Here is a 12,179-nt window from a genome sequence, read left to right as displayed (position 1 = left end):
CAGATTTGGATTTACCCGTATGTCTGGAATTAGAGCTATCCACTATTGAATAGAACAGAATAGAATGACTGCCTTTATTTCTGACTTAGGAGGGCGAAGTTTAGGCGCAGTCGGCCCTCTCTCACACTTCAATACAATACTATAAGAAGGTGATGGAAAAAGGAATGTGGCAGCATTGCCATTCTATCATCTCCACCGACTCTATAACCAAAATCTTAATATATAGTCAAATTATCACCCAACCTATTTTTGATGTGAAGAAATATTATGGACTAGCAGGTAACCCGTGCTCCGCAAGGGTCTATTTTAAAACTTGACAAACTCAAAACTTGACGTTATGAAATCTTGAAGAGTTTGAAATAGGTCTAGAACAATCCTTGGTTGATTGAAAATCTATAAGTGAAATTTTAAGTTGATCAGTCCAGTAGTTGATACGTGATGATGCACCAAACATAATTTTCCCTATCCCGTACGTGTATAAGCCAGTTCTTTCCTTTATTATTATTTATTTACCTGCTTGTTGTGCAGGAGATCACCCGCCTGGACCCGAAGTACATGATCGAGATGGCCGAGTCACGTGGTCTGTTCGGCTCGAAGGGTGGCGCAGGAGAGGGGGGTGAGGGTGGAAACGCAGCTCGCCGCAGGGAGCAGAGACGCAAGGCGGCTGCGGCTCAGCGATTGCAGCGCTCTCGCTCCGACTCGGCTGATCCCAGCAGCAAATCCAAGATTAAAGTGAGAGAAACAAACTGTAGTGTGTAAATATAATATATAGGGAGGTAATAAGTGTCACTATTATCGAGTGAGTAACAGAAGATCTGAACTTGATTTAAACGAATTCACACGAGCTGGAGCCGTTGTCCGTTTGCGAGTTTGTTTGTTGATAGATCCCACTTGCTCTCATCAATTGAATTTTCACACACATAATTTTATTGTATAATTATTATTGAACGGAATTCCAATTAAATGCTGTAAATCACAATAAATTTTATTGTGTGATCCATTATACAGATCTAGTTCGTTAGCCAACGAAATGATTCTCGTCCCCCTTTTTGAGAATGCAACGAGATAACATTAAACGTGCATAGGGAAAAAGCGTAAAGATATATCATAAAACGCAAATCGGATATTAATTGCATGCAATGATGCATTTCCCAAATGATACAGAAACTAGTTCAGGAAAGCAGTCAGACTTGCCATCCACCAGTTCAGAACCAATCCGTCATTTTCCGGGGAACCAATATGGGTCAAGAGTGAAAATTCAGTATTAGGCTAGGCACACACCAGTTAGTCAAGACAAGACAAGATTTGGTCAGGCACGTTTAGTCACAATACTTCATATAGTTGCTTATGACGCAACTCACACTGATTAGTCATCGCAATTAGACATGTCTTCATAAGCAACTATGTGAAGTATTGTGACTGAACGTGTCTGATCATGTCTTGTCTCGCCTAGCCTTGAGCTGGATTCCCACATAGCAATATCAGTGTATTTGTTGGATATGGTGATGATATATTTACTAATCCCATGAGTTCTAAATGGATTATTCCCACTCAGCCTGGCCATGCGAGCACCTATAATCCCCAGAGAACTCGGGAGGATAATATTTTTAATTCTCAGGACATCTACACTGATACTGATTTGTTGCAATCCAGTTTTACAATTGAGATTTCTACGATTGAATGAATCTGATTTCTGGAAAAAATCTATTCTTTATAATGAATTACTTTAAAACTCAGATTTATTCATTGTGAATGATTTTTCTAAATCTTCAGTCGAATTTCAATTTTCATATTCTGAATAAGGAGCGTTCAGACTTATGTGCCTCAAACACGCGCATTTCACATCACCTGATGCTATGCTTATTATATCAGTATTTGTGCAGGTACAAAATAATGTGATCAGATCCTAACAAGAAAAATGCGCGTGGATTAATGACGCAAAAGTCTGTACGCAGCTATATACTTTAAAATACGACATCTAAAAGTATGATCACGTCGATATTTAGATTTCAGTTCGCTATTGACCTTCTATATCAATATCTACTATATCTATATCATTGCACAGCTGGTGGCATCGATCTTCACCGCGACTTACTCTGTTCGCACCTTAGAGATTCAAGTTAGGGGATCTCGTTGCCATCAAATTTATTCTCTGAATTGTTGAACTCTTTGCAGAAGATGATTTAATGAATCAATTACATCCTCATTCAAATTCCCATGTTTTCCCTGTTCACAGGTGGAACTGGACCGCATAGCCGCGCCGACGCACGCGTCAATGGTGCGCGACGTTCGTTTGCCGAGTGGAGCGAGTCTGGAGTGTGCACGCCACAAACTGCACTTGAGTGGTCCTCGACCACGCAGCGATTCACGGGCCCGTGTCTGGTGGACTCAACTAGCTGATCACGTGCTGGATCTCATCAGAGATCACGCGACCTGTCTGCGGACAGTCTGCCGACTGATCTGCCGCGTCTGCGCCTCAGGCGGTCACGTCTGCGGCCCCTAGTAACCAAGTATGTCTATTGTGAGGTTGATTATTATTTATCTGATAAGTAATTCCTACAGGTAATATATAAAAATTTAGGCTCAACTCACACTTACGCGACTCAGGTCGAGAAGAGGAGACTCGACTCAAGTCGAGAACATGTGTTTTCAAATGGTGACCTCGCGGAGACTATAGTCGAATCTCTTCTCGACCTGAGTCACCTAAGTGTGAGTTGAGCCTTAGAGCCGGGTTCCAAGCTCGGGATTTAGCTAAGCTCTAGACTTTAAACAGCTGGAGTCAGAAAATTGGCTTTCCGAAACGGCGCGTAGTCGCAGTTTTTATGATATTCTTTTTTTTCTCATTTCTATAATTCCTTGACGAAATGGAACATTCCATAACAATTCAAGATAGCTAAAACGTTACACTATTTTCTCTTTATTTTATTTTGTGATAAAGCTGTTCTTAGTGCGCCTCTAAAGGGCCAACTGAACATACCTACCAAATTTGAACGTTTTTGGTCCGGTAGATATTTAGTTCTGCGAGTGAGTGAGTCAGTCAGTCAGTCAGTGGGTGAGTGCCATTTTTCTTTTATATAAAATAGATTGGATGACAGTGCTCCTGACGCCTCTCTTATAGAAAGTTGAGCGATGTATCTCATCTCTCAACAAGTGTTTATTTCTAGTATATAGTATTATGAGAATGAATATCATCACCTCGAGTAAAATCACATTGATTAAACAATAACAGTGATTAATTGATTAATATGATTCGCAGGAGAAAGGAGACAGCAACCCCCCGCACGCCCCTGCCAATGCATGTCAACTACATCGAGTTCGAGTCGAGCGATGATGATGATGATGAATCGACCAATGACGATGACATTCTCCAACTCTGTCCTTGTCTGGCATCTGTTCTCACATCTGCGCCAAACAGTTTGTTCACTGCTGTATCCTAGTAGTCAATCACATTCATTACTTATTCGGATGGACACGTTAAACTGTCGGCCCCGGCTGCCTAAAAACAGTCATTGATCTGAAAACTTTCATACCAGACCTGAGCCAGCGATGTCACATGATATGACTATATATAATAGTTATGATATGATTGTTTTTTCTTTAGGGCTACTCTTAAATATAAATATGAATATAAATCTATGTACTCTTTGAGAATTGTTAACAATTTGATATGATTATATGTCACATGATTTTTACTATTATTTCTTATTTGTTCAAACCAAAACGTTCACTTTCAACTCTCAGAACAGTTTATATAGTGGAGCCTCCTTTGAACTGACGATTTCAAAATTTTTTGTTGAATGGATATTTATATCCATGCTCCGCGAATGTCTATTTTAAAGCTTGACAAATACTGAAAACTTGACGTGATGAAATTCTGAAAAATTAAAAATAGGCCTATAACCATCCCCGTTTGATTAACAATCTATTTGCAAAATTCCAAGTTCATCAGTTCAGACGTGAGGATGCGTCAAACATAAATTTCCTATCCCGTACGTGCATAAGCCAGTTCTTTCCTTTATTATAGTATAGATTACAATATGGTAAATTATTAAATATATTCTGGCCAACAACCTCAAAACTTTACAATGACTTTGACAATCTCTTATGTTGAATATTGATCTGCGTATTTTTTCTAGTGCTATACGAAAATGCTCTGGTTAACTATTATACATATTATAGAGTGTGGGAAATATAGATTTTATTTTGTGTTTGTACAGTTTACCAGTTGAGAATGATAATTTTATCAGAATTACAAACCAAATTACTTCAGTATGATGAGAAGAGAACAACATTCCTCGTAGCCTATAACCCAAACTGTTCTCACAAGCTTTGAAAAAACAGTAACATGGTCGAATGTTGCAAAATTTTTTCAGGATTGTTTGATGTTGGTGGTCACAGAGAATCAAGCCATGACAGAGGCACAGTTTCCACTATTTTTAATTAAAAAAAAAATGAAATTAATTAACAATTATTTAAGGCTTGTTCGATGAGAAGGAGATTCATTGAGAACAACAACTCGTTAATTTGTTCATTTATTAATTTAACAAATCCCGATCAATATACAGTATATTGAATGTAGTACTCCTTCAAAATATAGATAATAGATAACAGTTCTATGCTCAAGAGAACATCTAAAGGTGCGTACAGATATACGCACCGCGAACATGAGAAATTCACTTTTAATCAGCTGACTATATCTGTATTTTTACAGAAACGGTAAGATACAGATATAAAAAGCTTGGCATCAGCTGATTAAAAGTGAATTGCTCATGTTCGCGGCGCGTAAATCTGTACGCACCTTAAGTTAAGCAGAGGATGATTTAAAGATGATCATGATGGCTTGATTATTATAAGATTAAAGCCTACGTTTTGTGTCAATAAAACTATTTTAGCAGAAAATACAACATTGTGTTCTTCTACAATTTGAAACAATTCTACATATGTAGCAATAACCTTTAGAACCGGTTTCCGAGCTCGGTATTTAGCCAAGCTCTATACTTTAAGCAGCTTGAGTCAGAAAATTGGCTTTCCGAAACGGGACGTAGTCGCAGTTTTTATGACAATCTTTATTTTCTCATCTCTATAATATTGGAAACGCTCATCCTAGATGAAATGAAACATTTCTAAATAATTTAAGATAGCTGAAACTTCACACTATTTCCTCTTTGTTTTATTTTGTGTTCAATCTTCAAGTTTTTAATTTATTTTAATTAGTAGTGCTCATCGAATTTCCATCTAGCTGTTACCCTGTTGTCAATATTTGCAGTAACAGAAGTCTTCCGCGTGATTTTCAGCATTTAATTAGGATTTTCGTTTAATAATAATTTTTTTATTCATTTACAATGCAAATGACTATTTTATTATTATTATTATTATTAATGCAAATGACACTAAGGCGATAACCTTAAATAAATAAATTAATTGAAAATATACATTTTGTATATGTTCCTCTTGCATTTTTTGGTTTTGTTAATTTAAATTTTTATTTCTGTAGACTTTTATGCTCTTTTGAATTGATGAGAATGGAATTGATGGATAACAACTGAACCAAAAATTCTCGATTGATAGTCGATTTATTATCACTAACAACATATATGTTACATGTACTTTTGCATTATCAAACGTACAGCATCAATGAAGTTACTTTTGCATTCTAGTTCTGTTTCCCAAGTGTTTCACGCAAAACAGTGAAAAACGAATAGCATGTCTGGATCACCTGTGAAAGATATCATAGAATAATCATTCAGTTCTTATCAAGGTACCTAAAATAAATGAATTCTAGGTTCATAGGTTCATATCATACACGCATAAGATTCCTATGATTGAGTGGTAGAGAGGACTTAGAATCCCTAACTTCACCTAGTTAAGATTTTTTACATTTTCATTGCTCAGTAGCCTAGTTTCACTAGTCTCCTAACACAAATGATGGCTATCTGGTCCAGTCATGAGAAAAAGTTCGGTTTTAATCATGCATTATCTAAACAGATTGAAATTGATAAGAAATTTCATCTGTTCAAATGCCAATCAATAAATAATTATTATCAGACAAAAATTCAAATTAAATGTTATAAGTCACTTCGAGGATTTCTGAAGATTACTATAGTGTGGTCCACGTTATAATGGCAGTATTTGATTAACATTGATTATCCTTGTCTATCATCCGACAAAACAGACAGCGCTATCTTTCTACAGCTCCACAACGTCGCCAAATCCGTTTTCAACAATGTAGAAATATAATTAATGAAGGCTGACAATCGGTAACGCTGGTCTTCTATCTTTATCCACTGCCATTATAACATGGACCTCACTATACAAACATAACTTGACAACAGGGTTCAACAGCTAGATCAAATTGGATGAGAGCTACTATCCAAAAATTATTTGCCAGACCGGGAATCGAACCCAGAACCTCCTAATTGCCGGTAAGGAATGCTCATCCTTACACCAAACTAACAATCTCTGGATATCAGCGCTCATTTTAGCTATTAGCAATTAGGAGGAACCAGTTTCGATTCCCGGGCTGACAAATAATTTCTGGATAGTAGCCCTCATCAAATTTCCATCTAGCTGTTATCCCTGTTGTCAATATTTGCAGTTGCAGAAGTATTTTGAATGGTTTACAGCATTTAAATGGGACTTTCGTTCAATAATAATCATCATTTAAACTTATTTCTCGTGATTGAACCATCTATGGTATTCTTAAGAAAAATGGCGGATAGTATCTAAAAAACCATGTTTTTCACGATTTTCTCAAAAATGACTTGGCCGATCTTTTTTCAAATTCATACCCTGTATGAATTTGATCAGCTCATATCATTCATCAGCTCTATCAACTGGCATGAGTCTCCTTCCTGAGAAACTAATGGGGGTCCACCCCATCCTAGAGAAATGGACTTCGTAACCTCCTTCTCGTGCATGAGGTAGGTAGGTGGAGCAGTTTATAAAAAGAACACATAGTCGAGATATTTCATCTGTAGAACAGTTGTTTTGACTTAAGAAAAAAAACATCGAATTTCACAATCTACACAAAGGAAAAAGAACTCGGAAAACAATTCTGTGAGTAGATGGCACAAGTTGATAAGTCACATTTTTGACCATATTGAGTTATGCATATGGTTGTGTTCAGAAAAATTAGATCTATAAGATGGTATAACTAAATATGTTGTACCTTTTTAAATAGCTGAGATATAGACCTTGCTTAAGCCTGATACTGCATTTTCTTCCAAACCCCAAGTTGACAAATATTGATAAGTACATATATCTCAACACTCTTCTACCGGTTTGTATTATAATCCAATTATCAAAAGATGACAAAATTTGATAAGTGTATTGTGATGAATCTTTCAAATAGATCTCATGAGAAGAGAGAAAAAATTGTGATTACCTTTTAAAATGAAAGAATTTGCTAAAGGAATAGTTAGCGACCGAGCGATAACACTTACTTATCAGTAACTGTATATTTGATAAGAGTACCGTTCTGTACTGAATATTTTTCTAGGAAAATTATTCAATAAAATTATAATTATTTTGCAAATAAAGCACAAATTATTTATGAATCGCTCACTGATTTTGAGGTTACACTTTGTTTACTATCGATCAGATGTTTTTAAAAACAGTTCGAACGCAGCTGACTGATTCAAAGTATTGTCAAATGTCACGCTGGCTTCACGTAAGATATAATACCATCTCAAAAAATCAAAACTATCAACAAAGGATCAAGAATTTCAAAATAAAAAATAAAATGTATGTATTATTGTTGAAATTATTTATTATTTAAGAAATTATATTATACGTCAGGTCTTATTGTAACTAAATAGGTCATAGCATGAAATTATATTATTGATAAAATGGCAGAAATTAATTATAATAATCTCAAACCTAATAAAAATTGTACAAGAATATTAATTTATTAATAATTTAATTCAACTGAACCACATGGTAATTAAATCTCTATGGCAGGTCTAAGCCAATCACAGTGCATAGAAATAGCACCAAGACGGTGATCGTTTGAAAGCAACACATGTTAATCTATTATCAGACAACAACCCTGCCTTATCAGTTACACTAGCACATGTACATTGTATGAGAGAACTATGTCTATAAGATTAAGCAGTTTTAAGGATTACCTAAATTAAATCATTATTATAATTAAAGGAATTGTATTCTACTACTTGCCACTGACGTCATGTTTACGTCACAAGCGTTCTACCAATGGCAAATTTTTATGCAAATTATTACATTGAGATTCTGAGAAGCAAGGTCTAGCCTAAAAGCTTAGAGAAAAAGAGCAGCACTTCCCTTTTGAAATCCTTACCATGCAGATCTCTTTTATAGTTACCAAGACCTATTTGTGAAAATTTCTTGTTCGATTTTAAATGTTCTATTTGTGAGCCGATATTTTAGGCCAATTTATTTGTTATTCGTAAATTTCTGTTTTCATCGATCGATAAATTTAAAAGCTTAAAGTAAATTATCCCTTAATTAATTCGGTGAAGGAGATATTTAAATTAAAATTCCCCACGTGCTGAAACCGAAGCCTGGATTGCCGCCGATCAAACGATTTTTTGATCTAAGAAGAAAACCACGACGACCAAGGAATTTCACGTGAGTTATAAGTCATAAGGGGCCCCAATCTACGCTTCGAAAATATTTCAGTGCAGAAAAACATAAATTTTTCTTCGTTAAATTATTGGCCACGCCGACAAGCGCTTTTAGTTATTAAGAGCCTAAAATTTATTCATATTTAATTTTTAAGAATTTGTAGTTGATTAACTATCCTCCGCTGCCTGAACCACGACCCCGAACATTTTTTTTTTAAAAATATTTTATAATTCATTTTTTCACTATTCTTTCAAAATTGTTCAATTTTATCAATTGTAAAATTCTGTTGAATCACGCATGGTATCATGCAAGCACAAGAACATTTTTAACTCCTTCTGTTAATGCTAAATTATTATCAACCTGTAAATCAAATTCTGAACCTGCACTGTATGATTACATATTTTATTGTAATATATTTCAGTTTTGTTAATTCGCTTTCTGAGTTCGATTATTTCTTAAGCCTGTCAATTATTGTGTCTGATACGTTCTATATCATCAAGAACCAATCGAATACGATCGTTGGAATAATTGAATTAAGCTGGATATTGGAACAGGTCTAGGTGGATGTAGCGAGTGGGGTCAGATCGAGATATTTATTCTTTGTCCTTACCTGCTCATATATCAGCTTTTATCTGTTACCTACCTCGACTTAGGAACGAATGCATCAATTGTACAGCAGAGGCAGCCATAGATCATATAAATTCCTACAATAGAGCTTAAAACCCGACAAGACTCTGTTCTCGAAGTATATTCTGAACGATATTTGGTTCAAATACCGTATTTTAATCCTTCAGAACTTATTAGAGACGCAGTCCCGTAAATTAGCTACATCGGGATTTTTGCTCGACCTGTATGATTTTGTATGCTCATTCTTCACAGGTAATAATTTTAAGGTATCCGTCTTCAGTGTTTAGCGATCGCTACACTACTTATAAAATTTCATCACTATACAATTTGTCATTAGAAGAATCAAGGGTGAGCGAGCGTTTAGGCCTCCCGCGATTCCGACAATTGTATTGAATCTTGTAGTGAATCAATCAGTCTGGTGTACACTCAGCGTCCACGCACGCAATTACAAAATTTATAGCCGCTACACCATTGACTCAGTACAAGATTCACTCTACATGTGTGAAGCCATCAAATACCGCTCCACATGATTTGCCGGCCCAACGTGAGGCATTTGGATACAGCACTACATGATTTGGCAAATCTCTCTACATATGTGAGGCGTTAAAAAAACGCACCACATGATTTTGACGCCCAACAGTGATAGGCATTGAAGAGGTGGATAATCGACTACTAGGATTATTTAGTTGCTCAGTATACTATAGCGCTGACAACGGGAAAATTTGTGAAAAATTCATGGTTGTGAATTTCTTCGAATTTAATATTAACTGTTCACTGTTATATAAAATAACAAGAAGTACCATACCCAATTTTTGAACAGAAAAGAAATTTATCGATTGATGAATTTTTAGAGAAAAAATCGAACTCAGAATTTTATTATCGTGTTATTCGAAAATTGGTCATACTATAAGTCATAGGTATAAGAAATACCATAAGAAAGGTCATACTATTTAAGAGTATTAGGTCTACATTGAAACAATTTATAAAAAATTTATGGAAAAGAGGATTGAAGTCATTTATATTTTTTAATTTTTAAAGCATAAAGAGGGAAGTAAAATAAATCACGGATATATTGCGGAATAATTCAAGCAGAGTATCACTGCTTTTATATAAAATTTTGCAAAGAACACTAGCCTATATATAGAATTGCGGCAAGAAATTATAAGAGTAAAATATTTATAATAATAGTAATAATAAATTATAAGAGGCGTACCTGTATTACCGCATAAGTGTTCACTGTGTATCCTGTATGTTCTTGTCATTTTTATGTTAACGATATTGCTAACTTGACTCATTTTATCACTGAACACATTGCTAAACCACTTTTCTGTATTTACTCACCACGAAGCTATCACAATTTCTATTGAATTTCTTATTAATTATTTTGTATATCACAACACTTTCACGTTTATTCACTGCACACTTTCGTTGCGCTATTTTTCCGCAAACTATGGCAGGAAACGACCAGGTCAATCCAAGTCTGTCGGACACCGAAGACATCTCACCCGATTGTTCGCCGCCATCCGCATCTGCCGCCGCATCCGCCGATTTCCATCCCAATGTACTGGATGATTTATCTTCGACGCAGGTGGAGGAGAGCTGCATTCTGGTGGAGGATACGTTGGTAGCCCAAGAGCCGGAGGATGAAACATCAGAAGAGCACTCAGTCGATGACGTCTCAGAAACAGGAACTCCCATTTCTCGCACCGTTGCTCGGATAAAAAACCAGCGGCTAACCGATAACCATGCACCGCTCCCGCCGTTGACTGGACCCTAATCCTGAAAGAAATAAGGAAAACCAATGAAGCAATAAATAAAACAAATGCAGAAATAAAAAACTTAAATGAAAAAAGCGACCAAACAAAGGAAGAATTAAAGGAAGACAACAAACAATTAAAGGAAGATAACAAACAGGCAAAGGAAGAATTAAAAATGGAAGTTCAAGAAGCAAAGAAGGTAAGCGAACAGGGTTTGGAGAAATTGAGTCAGCAGATGGATGTAGCATTCCGTGACACAGATAAAACCATCAAAAAATTAGCTGAGTGTCTGGATAAATCAATTTTAGAAACAAATAATCGATTGGATAGGATATCTGAAGATATGCATATGGGAAAAATCAGCGTCGAAGTCAGCATTAAGAAACATATACATGTGGAGAAGGATACAATAAAGGTGGTTAAAGTCAAACAAGCAAGCGAACATAACACATGTATGGAAAACCAACCCACCGAGAATGTCAAGACTGAAGTCGCGCCGCACCCCGCAGAACGCCGAGAGGGACCAGCCGACATCACCCGCCAGGCCGAGGACGACATCCATCAGGTAGAAGGACAGCCCGTACCACCGTGCACCGGACACCAGGAGTCCAAGGACGTTGCCCGCCGAGTGGAAGAGCAGCCTGGACCGCCGACCGCACGTATCTCCCATCCACCAAGGACAGCACCTGCAACACATCAAATCAGTATCCATCAAAAACAATCAGAAAACAACATTAGAACAATTAAAATCCGCATAAAGTCAAGACCACACACAAGCAGCAAAACCATTCAAGAAAGAAGAAGAATATCTAGAAGAACCTACAACCACCGCCGTCATGTTCGGCTAAATTGTACATCAAGCTTCCTACCAGCATGCAAGAAAAAAGGAAGACGGTATCAGGAAGGACCTACAATCACCGCAGTCATGTCCGGTTAAAATCAAGTAGACTGTACACCGGCATGCAAAAAGGAAAATATCATTTGGAAAGACACACAGACACCACCGGCATGTAAGGTTTAAGAATATCAAACTGCATGTTACAGGCCGACAAAGAGGAATATATTTGTAGGAAATGATCTACACCACCGGCACATTCGTTTTAAACAAAGTTTAATAAAATGGATAGTCACAAATTGGAATTGGACCTTGAATAACACCGGAATCAAATTTAGATGGGGGCTTGAGAAAGGAAT

The 12,179-nt window shown here is 36.4% G+C and overlaps 1 protein-coding gene across 1 annotated transcript; it reads left to right on the top strand.

Annotated features, from left to right (window-relative positions):
• Nucleotides 1-528: 528 nt before the first annotated feature.
• LOC120356119 lies at nucleotides 529-2,503 on the top strand (the record flags this gene model as incomplete). The annotated part of the gene is made up of 2 exons (XM_039444947.1): nucleotides 529-732; nucleotides 2,237-2,503. Coding segments are annotated over 2 exons (471 nt in total), but the record flags the coding sequence as incomplete, so codon positions are not given.
• Between the last annotated feature and the right edge of the window lie 9,676 nt (nucleotides 2,504-12,179).

Source organism: Nilaparvata lugens, unplaced genomic scaffold (genome assembly GCF_014356525.2).
Source record: "Nilaparvata lugens isolate BPH unplaced genomic scaffold, ASM1435652v1 scaffold5834, whole genome shotgun sequence".
Lineage (NCBI taxonomy): Eukaryota > Metazoa > Arthropoda > Insecta > Hemiptera > Delphacidae > Nilaparvata > Nilaparvata lugens.
The sequence above is the reverse complement of the archived record's forward strand: the minus strand, read 5'-3'. Positions and strand labels throughout refer to the sequence as shown.